The sequence below is a fragment of the Ascaphus truei genome, chromosome 6, assembly GCF_040206685.1.
Source record: "Ascaphus truei isolate aAscTru1 chromosome 6, aAscTru1.hap1, whole genome shotgun sequence".
NCBI lineage: Eukaryota > Metazoa > Chordata > Amphibia > Anura > Ascaphidae > Ascaphus > Ascaphus truei.
This window is the reverse complement of record NC_134488.1, coordinates 104,835,974-104,850,695: the sequence shown is the minus strand read 5'-3', so window position 1 is coordinate 104,850,695 and position 14,722 is coordinate 104,835,974. Positions and strand designations below refer to the sequence as shown.

General features: G+C 42.0%; 1 protein-coding gene across 4 annotated transcripts in view; it reads left to right on the top strand.

Moving 5' to 3' along the window:
• The first annotated feature begins 1,975 nt into the window (after positions 1 to 1,975).
• MYBPC2 (myosin binding protein C2) overlaps positions 1,976 to 14,722 on the top strand; it is a 74,321-nt gene continuing 61,574 nt past the window's right edge. For 2 of the 4 annotated variants that reach the window (XM_075605533.1, XM_075605531.1), the window contains exon 1: positions 1,976 to 2,096. In XM_075605533.1, coding sequence (XP_075461648.1) covers positions 2,075 to 2,096 — 22 coding nt within the window. In that variant the 5' untranslated portion in view covers positions 1,976 to 2,074. The remainder of the gene's footprint in view (positions 2,097 to 14,722) is intronic. The other 2 variants (XM_075605532.1, XM_075605534.1) reach the window with 2 other exon arrangements.

The following is a 14,722-nucleotide window of genomic DNA, read 5'->3' as shown; positions in this document are numbered from 1 at the left end:
GTGGAGCTATGTAATTAAACATACAGATGCAGCAGGTGGCTTAAAACAACAATCCCCTCAAGAAGCCATATAATTTTAACTCAATGTTAGTATCTTGCCCCATGATCATGTCCTGCTCTTTTAAAAATTATTTATCTAATGTTTTTCCAGTGTTAAAAACACCTTGCCTTTCTTCATCTCTAGCTTCTGGGGTTACAATCTTTAGACTGCAATGGGCTCTATGAAGAGTTTCATGTTGACTTTCCAGACATCTAATATTCATCAGATTAATAAACAATAACAGGTTGGTAAAGGGCAAAATGAAATCTCTTAAAGTAAAAAAAATAAGATGCACAAAATGTAGATCAGCGCGCACTTTTGCTTTAAACATGTAAATTTGAAGTATACAAGAAATCTGTATAAACTAAAATACATAAAAGTATGTTACTAATTCTTATCTAGAATCCTGATCTGAAATCCAAGTAATTCTCTTTAAACTCTTAGTGTATTTTAAAAGCACCAATCCAAGCATCTTAAAAAAACAATACAAAATGTTTTTTGTTTTAATATATGCTGATTACTTTTTACTTTTATTGAAAACTAATTACTTAAGCTGCCAATCGATTATTTCTCCTGTGATAGATCACCAAAATCCTGCTTCCCAGGGTTCACTAAATGGCTGCCTTTCAGTTTCAAATCAAACCGTCAGTCAGTGTAACTCAGCAGCTACAATGTATCCTTATATGACTAAGGTAACATTATCTATTGTTACAGTTTGCAGCTCAAACGGCTGGGAATATTGGCAACAAATTATCACAAACAGGAAAGTGTTGCAAAGATCTTGCACTGCTAGGGAGGTGGGCTAAACCTGCTATAGAAATCAAAGGCTGCTCAGTATATTAAAACTAATTAAAAATGGCATTCGGAGTTGAATTTTAAAATAAAAAAAGGTAGTAAGTATAATCTAATGCTATAGAACTGATTAATTATTTAAAAAAAAAACCTCACATGTAGGATATTGCTTGTATTGCTCCATTAAACTAGCATAAGGGATTTGTAATAGGTCTATGACCTTTCAGGCACAGCAAGGCCACACATAAAACAGAAGAAGCCTAAATAAGGTCATGAGATATGATATACCACGACCACAAGACTCATTTCTTCTTGGCATGCACATATCAACAATCTAGAAGATAATCATTAGTATGTTTTGTTAGAGTCTCCCTATTATGTTACTATCATGCCAGTGCTAATCTGAGGCGTATAATGGGGCTGGTTTTACAAGTGGAGAGAGATGAGAGGGATGAGGCGTGTGAGTGCCAGAGTAGCCTCCTTGCCCTATATTATGTACACATAATGATGTTTGAGCTTAAAGGGAATTACAAGGGCATGTCCATAAACTCGTGCTTTGCCCCCAGACACACAATAGTATTAATACCATGCCAGCGAACAAGATATTATCATTCTAGTTTACAAAACCACTACCCCAGGCTGCAAATTGGGTGACAAATTGCTCTGTAGCCTTGTAGTTTTCTTGGAGGCAAATCCCTTTTTCTTGGAGGTCCAGATATTTTAAGAGCTATACATTGTTCCAGCTGCTGTGTATGTATTTCTGGACGTTTTAGCTAAAACCAAACAATAGGGAGGAGCACAGGAGCAAATCCCCTGTTCCTGGAGAGGAATCTGTTATTCCTGGAGACCCCACAAAGAAAGAGGTCAGCTGCCACTTCCATCTCCCCCTCTTCTTTCAATCCCTCGCTAACTGTACAGTACATACAACAGCAGCTGGCTCCTCTATCTCACTTGGAGCTGTTCATTTAGGCTGTGAGACTCTTATAGCTTTTTTTCATGCACAAAATCAGATCCCATCCACCCCGCTGTGTCTGATACTATTAAGGCTAAGAAATGAAACCCCCCAACCAGCGTTTTAAGGAAGTTTATGGAACGGCTTAGGAATTTGGCAACCAGCCCCCAAGGGGTCAGGTGACATTTGTCAGTGTCTCCCAAGAGAGGAGAGACTGTCTTTAAAGAGACAAGGAGACCCCTCAAGAGGGAGTTTGTGCCTGGACCCAGGGAGAGGGTGACACACACCACCATGCCTGAGCCACAGAAAGCGGGTAGGACAGATTGCTCCTGTATGCTGTCTGATTGGAGAACACTTGAGGGAGGGGAGAAATTATTTTTTCAGCACTGTATTAATCCATACCTGAAGACAATATTATTTAAGAATCAATATTTCACTCAACAGGGGGAATGCCCGCAGGGGATATGCTCAGGTTCTGTTTCTTTTGAAGGGGAATGGGAAGGCAGACAAATACCTTTCAATGCATTTTAGCAGCAAGCAGCACCTATTCTTATACGTCCTTTTGGCAACACAGGTGGGTGTTGATTAGCATCACACCATCATCTTCTATTGGGCTTCACAGATTATCTGCTGCATTTCCTATCTTGCCTACACCGTCTTGTCTCTTGTTCTACTGAACATACAGTAGGAGCATAACTCTGCAGAGCTCTGAATGGATTCGCTTCTGCTACGGATTCTATGGTGTCATAAATCTGCTGTAATGATGCACTGAGAGTCATTGTTGCTTAGAGGCACATGTGCATCATTTGAAGGGACATGCTGCGTTTTGTATGCAGTTGCATGATTTTATTCACTCACCTATAACACAAATATGCCCCTCAAAAACGTACAAGGGAAAGGTGTGCTTCATTTTGCTGATTTGCTACCTTCTGCGACATTGGTAAAGTAGCATCCTTGGGGTTTATTTACTAAAGTCGCCTAGTTATACAACTGGGGCAAAGCCAGTGCAAAACAATTGCGTCAGATTGATCAGAGGGCAATCTCCAATTGCTTTTAATGGGATTCCTTTTCCTTGATTCATTTGGTGCTGGTTTTGTAGCCTGGAGACTGTAGTAAATATCCCTCCTAAACGCGATTTCTAAATATCCTATGCAGAGTGTTAGTATAAACGGTGTTATTGTTATTTAGCATGTATAGAATTACTAAATAGTAGAAATAGCACTGACTGTATGTTAATTTAATATGTATGTAAATCTAATTGTATATGCTCTAATTATAGCACAATCATGTCTTTTTCTGATGACTAATATTGATTGCTCTATGAGAATATTAATATAACTTTATATTTACATCCAATCATTTTGGTTCAGTGAATCTTGCCCTTTATGAAAGGAAGTGCATGGTTCCCAATTTTTATTGACTTTTTTCATACCTTTACAAGCATTTTTAGTTCACAAAGAAACGTCTGTTACTTAATTAGCAAATATTGATAATTACTTTTAAAGCTCAGGATATTTCTCAGGTGTATTTTATGACACAGGCTTATGACAAAACCCTTCTAGTATAGATTTGCGTTCCTTAATATGGCCATTTCCATATACTGTAATCTTCTAGTGTGGGACCGTGGGACAGAAAGAGTGCTGAGGGGGGCAATTACTATTTTAGGAATCTCTAAAACAGGTGAAGAAAATAGTAGTCCCCACTGTGGCTGATAGGGTGAAAGATCTTTGAAGTGTATTCCAGAGAAATGAAAGCAATATTTATTGTGTAAAATAAGGCGCCACCGAGTCTTTCTAAAAAAAAGAATCCCATTTTCTTTAAAAAATAAAGTATAATTGTATGTTTCTAGATAAGAAAAGTATTGACACTCTGGGTGGGCAAATAAAACTGTGGTTATACTCCTTCACCCACTAGTACCCTCACATATTCGTCTCTGCTATAAAGAGCAAACGAAAATTTCGTAAAACAAGTCTTTCTCATCCGCAGTGTCAACTATGAGATGAACCTCTCAAGGACAGACACAAAAGTGATAACATTAGCATTGTGGATGCCTTTTTAAAATGACAATGTTTGCATCTGATTTAGCTGACTCTGGTCACATTTTTTGCAATCTAATTAAGCTGGAGGCCTCTCCAGCAATTAAATGGTTAACAGCATTTCACGAGACGCTTGCAATGGTCAGACTGCATTTAAAGAGCCTATGAAAAAGTTCATGGTAAATGAATATCTGCACCTGACATCTGGAGTAAGAGTGGCAGGTGATAAACTGGAAACCTAAACTGTTTGAAAAGCTAATGGCACCTTTGGTATTTGGGTCTGAGGTGCCATTCTCCCAGGAATGTTTACCAAGTTCTAGAATGACAAAATATTATAGACTTTTTATTTTTATTTTTGTCAGTAATCCTGTGAGTTTTCTACACTTTATTGTGGTATCCAGTGTCTTTGCTTTAAAACCATGCAAATGTGTGTGAGACAGTCGGATTCAAAATACTTGGGGGCTCCAGCAGATTCACTATGTTCCATAAAATAAGTAATTTAAGGACGATTCCTATATTTATACCCCTCAAAAATAAATACAAATTTGAAATGCGTTACCAACCTAGGACCAAGTAGATGATCTGAAAAATCATTGACAAGCCATTTAAAAGAGACAAAGCAGATTTATTGAGAGCCAGTTTTATATCAAACTTTATGTATTGTGGAGCCATGATATACCTTAACATAAAAACAGAGGCAAGAACACAGTTTCCAGAAAACAAGAGTCTTTTTGACTTGATTATGACATTATTCAGGGTTTCCAGCTGTTGATCTTTAGGTCATACTCTCAATACCATATAGACTGATACAAGACATCTTTAGCACAAATAAGGGAACCACATACAATTGTATGCTGTCTTACTATGGTTGACAGCAGGGTTATCCAACTCCACTCCTCAAAGACCACCAACAGGTCTGGTTTTCAGGATATCCCTGGTTCAGCACAGGTGGCTCAGTCAAAGACTGTGCTGAAGCAGGGATATCCTGAAAACCTGACCTGTTGGTGACCCTTGAGGACTGGAGTTGGCTACCCGTGGTTTACAGTGAACAGACTGTGGGCAGCACACAACATTAAGGCTGAGATTATACTCACTGGGCGCACGGGCACATGGCGCACGCCTGCCACTTGCACGATGGGTGAACTGTGTTTTCAGCGATGTTCAGGTGTGGGGGAGGCATGGCGGAGGCATGACATCACGTGAGCGGTTCACCCTCATTGGCTGAACCGCTCACGTGACGCGCCGGTCACTTAAAAAGACAACATTGTTTGTCTTTTCAAAACACGCTCGTGCCATCACGCTCCGTCATGTGCGCAATAGGGGCGCCCTCATAGGGATTGGGTAGGTTATCCTTGTCGCGCGCACGAGCGCCATCGCGCGTAGTATAATTGCGGCCTAACACATGGCCTGACAGGGAAGAGCCTGTGAGAGTTACAGATTTGTGAGGGTGTGTATATAGAAATAATCAGCATCAGTGCCATATGTTTCATTTGGGACACATAGTGGAATAAAAGTTGTGTCATAGACACAAGGAACTCATAATGCCAAGATTCCAGAACCTGTAACTCTCTGGGCCATTATTTGCACTGCATAGTTAGATCAGTTAATGATTTTGTAGTGACAAACATCTGATGATATTTTGAATGGGTGCCTCATTATATTGTTGCACCAGGAAGGAAGAAGTGTTGTGGTAATAGCTTTAGAAGATCCTGGATGTATTTAGCTGGTTCCTACCTAAATCCCTAGAAGTATTACATGGACAATTAAAAAAAAATGTTTTCTCTGGGGAAATTGGGCAATTTTGCCAGAAATTCACAGTTTAAAAGTTCGTTGAAAGTTTACAATTTTTTTAAACTTTTTTAAAATGAAAAAAAAAAAAAACACTAACTGAATTTCCATAATTTGGCCTATCATGATTCTTACTGCATACATTGTGTTTTATTATGAAATTAATGTGGCATGTTAGCATGGAATTCTGCATATGGTTTTTGATTTGCAGTAATATATTTGATACCAGTTAATGCCACCTGTCACATTAAAAGCTCTTATTCCATAGGGCTATAAAAGGAATGTTCGACTTTTAAAAATAATGAGTTACTATTGATAGTATTCCATAAGACCCATCCAACCATGCTTCCTGTTACAGGATAGGCATGACATTATCATAAGAGGCTGGCATGCCCGGCTCCACGAGACAGGGCTGTACTACTGCTGTGGTTCCTCTCAGAGACTGAGGTTGAGAGGACCTTGGTAAAGGGCTCAGAAAGAAATGAAATACACCAGGGGTATTAGGGTGTCATAAATCAGAAAGGCACTATTTCAGTGTGTTCTGTTCCACCTTATTGGAAATGAGCATGGAGGAGCTGTGACATTTTCACAAACACATGACATTATAAAAAATAATCTTCATGGTTCAGGACACAGAGACCATGCCAAAGCAAGTATTTATTTCAGGACGTACTGTAAATTATTATTATTTATTTTTTTACTTAGCTTATATGGAGTTTACGGGACATGACCGTTTAGTCTGATCTCTGGAAGAGTTACATCTTGCCAGATAGCCACTCAGTAAAATTGCTGTGTGCACATTTCCAATTGTATCTTTATTCTACCAAAATGCAGCATGAAAAGTGTGCTATCTCCTGATACAGTATCTTTGCTGGTATCACTTGGGCTGAGGGATCTAACTGAAGGTATAGCAGCATGCAAGATGGTTGACATGACTGAGTAATCTTTACTAGATGTTCAGTTTTTGTTTCCCCTCTTGGATGGTGGAACATGAAAGCGAATTTACCCACCAAATAGGTTACATTAAGGTAAATGGAAGGAGGAAGGTGAGAGAGGGAAAGGAAAAACCATGGCCATCAAGGAAGGCTAGGGAGGAAGAGGTCCGCAAAGGCAGGAAGAGGTCCGCAAAGGCAGGAAGAGGTCCGCAAAGGCAGGAAGAGGTCCGCAAAGGCAGGAAGAGGTCCGCAAAAGCAGGAAGAGGTCCGCAAAGGCAGGAAGAAGTCCGCAAAGGGAGGAAGAGGTCTGCAAAGGAAGGAAGAGGTCAGCAAAGGAAGGAAAAAGGTGAAGCCTACTACATGACTATAAATGCACACTTTTCCCCCCAAATATAATCTAGGCTGTAGGAGTAGCTTTAATGGTAAGAACACTGCCCTTGAAATGGATGAACCGAGCTCAATTTCTATGGTCAGCTATATGTGTGACCTTGGGCAGGTCACCTTGTGACACAGACACAGACATTAGATTGTAAGCTCTGTAGGGGAAGGACCTATCATGCCTGAAAAATTCAATGTGCAGAGCAAAGTAGGAAATATCTATTTTTATTATAGCAAACTATTAACACTCCTATACTTATTTTTTTTAACATATTTATTCTCATATATGTTTTGATCACAATATCAGTTTAAGTTGAGACTTGTATAGTTCTAGAACCAGTTGTGCAACAGATGTGTGGCAGAGACATCATACAATGAATACATTACATATCAAAAGCATATAACTGTGCAATGTTTGGAAACCGTGTAAAAAAATTATATATATATATATATATATATATATATATATATATATATATATATATATATATATATATATATATATATATATATAAAAATATGTATACGCATAAGTATTAACTATGTTGTTGGTGTTCTTTTGCAAGTATGCCCTTTTATTACCTAAGCACTCAATTATACCCATAGAGGGTTAAAGTATGAATTGGACTAGTGGTAATTATGAGATTAAACAACTGACTATATAAGGACTATTAGACCCTGTTCATGACACCCCTGATGAAGTCGCCATTACCCATGCGACGAAACGCGTAGGGTTTATGTTTGAGGACTGTGGGCAAAGGAGTCTGCTATCACAGATCATTAACCAGTAGCAGTTGAACCAGGGGAGGTGCTACACGTTTGCTGGGAGGACTGCTATTTGAATGCACAATCCAGTGCACATCTGAAACCGGAAGCAGATGCGTGTCACCGACCATGAGGTTTCCAGCTACCTACCGGCGCAGTATCCAGCAATGACCGTTTGCCCCAGATTTTTCATGCCTATGTCCTAGTGACTTTTGTGAGTGAGCTGATTTTATCTGTTCTTGATTAGACCTAATTTTTACTGTATTACGCTATGGAGCCTGCGCTCTCCTCTTTTGTGTGTGTATATATATATATATATATATTTTGTGTCCCAAGTGGGGGAAAAAACACTATGCACATTTAAATCTATTGCTCCCAATGATTATTTATGTTTAGACCTGTCAGGAATTTTTGCTATTCATTCCTGGCTGCCATACAGATTTTATTCCTTCACCGGATAAGCATAAAAATAGGATAAAGCAAGAGCCCAGGGATTGAAACTTCATCGAAGCAGAGTGTTCTTTCAGTTAAACATACTTAATTGCTGTGTCAGTTTGTGTCCAAGGTCTTAAAGCAAAGCATAAACATAAATTTGGTAATAACAAACCTTACATAAAAAATATATGTGCTGATATTTGCTTGTAAGTAGTCCACCGTATTTTAATAACTTCTGCATGAATCATTTTGTAGTCATTGGGCCTTAGTCACTAAACTGTGATAATAGTTTGATCATTAACACTAAATCGTCATTCCCCAAAAAATAATGCTGACATTATTGGTAAAAGTCACCACAATATGTGATGACATGTACACGAAAAAGCAAACGAGCTCTTGTTACATAATTAGCTAATTACTGATCCCAAGTGAGAAGCAGCTGACGAGAGGTCACGGCCTCGTTAGCTGGGGAAGACGAGGTGAAACAGATTGAGAAATAGGAGAGTGTGAGACTAGGGGACAAGGAGTGGGAAAGGCGGAAACACAATGAAATGGAAAGACTCAAAAGAGAAGCCTTAAAGAAGAGGAACAGAAGAGAGAGCAATATGATAAGACGATGAGAAGCTAAAGCAAACGCAGAGCAGGAAAATGAAAAGAAAACAAGGGAGCAGATGGAGAGGGAGAAAAGAGAGCAAAAAGGGGAGAAGAAGCAGGGAAGTAAACAAGCAAAATGAGAGAGAAAAAAGAATAATCCACATACGGTATGAAACAAAAAAGCAAGAGAGACAATTCAAACATAAATTAATTCCATGAGAGAGCTTAAATTCCCAAACAGTGATCGAAGTGTGATGAACTAGCACACGCAGAGTACCACAGTACAGACGCAGTACGCAGACAGTGATACCGTGTACCACTGCTTGTTTAAAGGTACTAGTTCATGCACGCCCATAATGGTTTACAGAATGTTAAACAATAATCAGTCAAACTAACATTGCAAGTCACTCGTATGCTAATGAGTGTTTTGCTGACCTTTTATTTTTGCACAGTTAATTCTTAGTCGATGGCCGGCAGTCATCAAAGCCTGATCTGCGTTATCATGCCCGAACCGGCGATATCTGCCTTTGACTTTAATGCCAAGTATTGCTGATTCAGCCGCCGCTGCAGCACGTATCGTACTTTGATGACTCCCGGGAATATGTGGATAATCTATGCAAAAAAAATCCACAGTCTACGTTCCCACTGTGCTTTTAATGGTTGAAATGATTATAGATTTGACATAGCTCAGAGCAGTGTTTTTCAAACCTCTCCCCGTGCCGCACGGCCACACCAGGTTTTGGGAATAACCAGTGCATTTGCATCCAAGTGAACGCACTTTTGTTTGCATATTAATAGAAGGTTAGGCGGTTGCCTCAGAAACCTGGTGTGGTTGTGGCTGACGGGAAGAGGGTTCAAAAACACTGGTTTAGAGAGTACAGAAGAATGGATAATAGATGCAGGGCCGACGAGAGGGAGGGGGAACCGGTACAAATTACCGGGGCCCAGCAGTCCGGAAGGGGGCACAACTACATATACCTTTGGCGCAATTTCGGGCCTATCGGGCCTGATGGGAAGGCACTTAGCTGGGGCGGCTGTTTCCTTGCTGCTGCCCGCCTTCTCGTTCTGAGCCACACCATCAAATGATGTCACGACGTTGCGTTACCGTGGCAATGTGACGCCATCCGAAGTCACGTTGGTGACTTCACTATGGCATTTGACGCTGCGGTTCAGAAGGAGAAGAAGACAGCCGCCACAGGTAAGTGCAGGAGAGAACAGAGCTGCTGGGGGGCCCGGAATTTTTTTTTCACCGGGGCCCGAACCCGCTCTTGGCGGCCCTGAATAGATGAATGACCCACCTTATGACACACCTTAAGACACACTTGCTTAAAGAAGCATATGAATAGCACTGTTGATAATACTGAACACATCTACTATATATTTGTGAAAGCGTCTTATGTGTCTATGTCTGTATGTGTCTCCCTGTGTCCCTCCCTGTGTCCCTAGCGGCAATCAGATTGGACCTTGGGCCAGGCCAATGAGATTGCTCCCTTGGCCCGCCCGCCCCCGCACACCTCTCATTGGCCTGAGACAAAGGAGAGACACACACACACTCTTCCCCCCCCCCATCACATGCGCCGCCCTGCACCGGCTCCCGGACGGAGGGGAAGTGCGGCCCTCCTGCCCCTGCCGCCAACTGCAGGTTCCTCCCCCCTCGCTCTCAACCGACTCCCGGAAACACGGAGGGTAAGCGAGGCGCGGCCCTCCTACCCCAGCCGCCAACGCTCCCTTACCTCCCCGGCGCTACCTTAACTCCCCGGCGCTTCCTTAACTCCCTGGCGCTTCCTTAACTCCCCGGCGCTCCCTTAACTCCCCGGCGCTCCCTTAACTCCCCAGCGCTCCCTTAACTCCCCGGCGCTCCCTTACCTCCCCGGCGCTACCTTACCTCCCCGGCGCTACCTTAACTCCCCGGCGCTCCCTTAACTCCCCAGCGCTCCCTTAACTCCCCGGCCGCTGGGGGGGCCAAGCAGTCTCCTCGGATGTGTGTGTGTGTGTGGACATTTTACTCCTGCCAACAATTTGTGCCTCACTTTCACCCCTACCCCTGCCCTTCCCCACCCCCCCTACCCTTGCCCTTCACCCCCCCTACCCTTGCCCTTCACCCCCCCTACCCCTGCCCTTCACCCCCCTGCCCTTCACCCCCCCACCCTTCAACCCCCCTACCCCTGCCCTTCACCCCCCCTGCCCTTCACCCCCCCTGCCCTTCACCCCCCCTGCCCTTCACCCCCCCTGCCCTTCACCCCCCTGCCCTTCAACCCCCCCTGCCCTTCAACCCCCCCTGCCCTTCACCCTGCCCCTGCCCTTCAACCTCCCCTGCCCCTGCCCTTCACCCCCCCTGCCCCTGCCCTTCACCCCCGCCCCTGCCCTTCACTCCCCCCTGCCCCTGCCCTTCACCCTCCCTTGCCCCTGCCCTTCACCCCCCCCAGGCCTTCACCTCCCCCTGCCCTTCACCCCCCTGCCCCTACCCTTCACACCCCGCCCCTGCCCTTCACCCCCGCCCCTGCCTTCACCCCCCCTGCCCCTACCCTTCACCACCCCTACCCCTGCCCTTAACCCCCCCTACCCCTGCCCTTCACTCCCCTATCCCTGCCCTTCACCCCCCCACCCCTGCCCTTCACCCCCCCACCCCTGCCCTTCACCCCCCCATACCCCTGCCCTTCACCCCCCTACCCCTGCCCTTCATTCCCCCCACCTGCCCTTCACCCCCCCCCCACGCCTGCCCTTCACCCCCCCCCCCACACCTGCCCTTCACGGGAACATTACATCCCGGGCAACGCCGGGTCTCTCAGCTAGTGATACATAAAGCTTGGCCCCCTGCAGGCACACTTACCAAACTCCCTCCTACTGTCTCTGTACGTTCTCCCTACCTTTCAATTAGACTGTAAGCTCCTCGGAGCAGGGACTCATCTTCCTTAATGTTACTTTTATGTCTAAAGCACTTATTCCCATGATCTGTTATTTACATTATCTGTTATTTATTTGATTACCACTTGTATTACTACTGTGAAGCGCTATGTACATTAATGGCGCTATATAAATAAAGACACACAATACAATGAATGCATTTAGGGCCCCATTTCAATATGCTGTGAAGTCCCTTCCAGCTACTGGAGAACAGTTCAGCTCCTTTCAAATAAATAAGTCTAAAATCTTCCCCAGCACCGGGAAGCAACGTCACAGCATATTGAATAGCGCTTTCGTGAGTATAGATTGTTTTATTCTAGATTTAAATTCTAGCACATTTAAAACCAAACCAATCAAAAATATTCATGGAGATCAGAGGCCGGTTATCTGCCTCAAATAGTTTGCAGGTCTAAAGCTCTTATTGATAAGTGTTAATTGATTTCACATTAGCAAGTTATAGAGCTCCGCTAAGGAACGTAATGCTGGTTGTTAAGCTTGTACAAAGTGATGATCTCATTACATTCCTCCCCGGATCTCAGAGCTACCCAGAAGACTGTCAATTCTTTCACGTTGTAATATTTTGTTTCTAAGCATAACGTTAGAGATTAATGTTGTATTTGATCTTTCACTGCCAGAAAGGTCATTTTCCACACGTGATTGAATGGACTGCTCATATACAACAAAAGTGAAGTATGGAAGCATAATTCTGGGTTGGTCAATAGTTCCATTACAAACCCCAGTTTTTGACACCAAAGATTTTGGGTCTATATAAAAAGTATTTGATTTGATTAGAGAGAAGTGAGTCTGGATTGTGAAAATCTGACTCCCCCGGGCTTCTGAGATATGCTCGCTAGACCTAAACCAAAAACTAGGCAACAATCTCGTTTTTTGTTTCCCGTTGGGCTCGAAGTTCTCAAAGAGAGAGAGAGACTATTTTAGTACAGTACTCATTGACTTCGAATACCCCCCCTCTCATTAACAACTAACGGCCGCTATTGTTAACGCAATTCTCTTTCTGGGAGAAAACGTGACTTAACGTGACCTTATTGACCTTTGAAAATATGTGGTATGCCATCATTTAGGTTAACATCATGTTAAGTCACTTAACAGAGCTTTTATGGATCTGGCTCAAAGATATGAGGGAACTGGTCTTTGATTTTAGTGTATAGATAATAGACAGACTAGGCAGAACAAATATATTTGTCTGTGATATATTTCTATGTGAATGAAAACTAGAAAACGAGCGCAAAGAAATACTGTGAATATAAATAGGATACTTATAGTCCCAATTTAAAGATGTAGGCAGAAACTGGTGGGGGCAGAAGAGGGTGATAAGTGGGTTCTTCAACCACTAGGGATGGTGTAGAGTAGGAGGATCCAATGCGCACTCACATCTAGATGATATAAAAATAAGAGAGAAAACACAATAGTGTAATTCTGTATATATTCGGTATAGATAAAGATGGTAATGCACTCACATTTAGTAAGATAAAGCAGGCATCTCGGTTAATCAGTTTAACCAAACTGTAGTAGGGAAACGTCAGGAGTCAGGGTACTTCTTATATGGTCTCTGACGGCAGGATATTTCCAATTTCTCCCAGGCTCACAGGCAGCAGGATATTATGCGGATATAGAGAAATAGACACACATAGTGTAATACTGTATATATAGATATAAATTCTATAACCATATAGTGTATCAACTCACATTGTGTGTATAAGTAATACGCCTTTAGGTTGTTAAAGTAACCAACTTTTGATGTCGTCTGGAATCAAAGGGAAAATTCCAGGCAAAAAAGAGGAAAAGGATGCAGGAAAAGGTAGAACAAACTTTATATAAATAAAAAAGCACTTACAGAGCTGAAAACATAAAAAGAACCCAAGGTAGTCCAAAACATGTAACCCCACTCTCAGTAAAACCTAGTGCTGGTCATGCACCCGGGAATACCACACTGAGGGGGTACAGAGCTTCAGACAGCTCCTCAAAGTCTGTAGATTGTCAGCAGCTGGCTCTAAAAGGTTGCCTCAACGCGTTTCGTCCAAAAGGACTTCTTCAGGGGCAACCTAAAGGCGTATTACTTATACACACAATGTGAGTTGATACACTATATGGTTATATAATTTATATCTATATATACAGTATTACACTGTGTGTCTATTTCTCTAAATCCGCATAATATCCTGCTGCCTGTGAGCCTGGGAGAAATTGGGAATATCCTGCCGTCAGAGACCATATAAGAAGTACCCTGACTCCTGACGTTTCCCTACTACAGTTTGGTTAAACTGATTAACCGAGATGCCTGTTTTACCTTACTAAATGTGAGTGCATTACCATCTCTATCTATATCGAATACATACAGAATTACACTATTGTGTTTTCTCTCTTATTTTTATATCATCTGGATGTGAGTGCGCATTGGATATATTTCTATGTGTAATGTCTTTGGTGAAATAATTGCCTCATTATCACCGTTCTTTGCAGTAACAATGAGCAATTGGTTTGCAAATTGTAGCCACACTTACATAGTTAGGGAATATTTCATAATATGTATTTAGTATAACTTGTCTAATTATGGTAATAAGGCTTAATACATATTTTGTGAATGCTGCATGGTATATCCCTGGCTCTCAGGACTTGACAATGACACTCTTTGCATCCAATGAAATGAAGTGGATACACCTGTTTTCAGTGACAACAATACTCACTATATACTTGCATGTATAATGGTCAGTTCTAATAACAACAGCACTAAATTTGTGCTTGAGCTCCTTCATTTGTCATTTCTTCTCTGAATTGTATATTCATTAGTAAGCAGCCTACTTCGGCTAAAATTAAATCACTTGATTTTGAAGTAGCAAAAAAACAGCCCTTTCCATTTATTTCAAAGTACTTGTATCTGTTTAAAATACTGACATTTTAGTTCTATGTTATCACAAACCCCCTCCTTATTTATAGTGAGACGCTGTGTAACACAGAGTTAATAATGATTAATTTCCTTCAATCCACTACAACAGAAGTTAAAGCAATCTTTAGAAGTTTAAAGCAATCTTTACAGCGTGCTACCCAACTTCTCACTATATTGAATAAGGGACACAGTTTTGGAC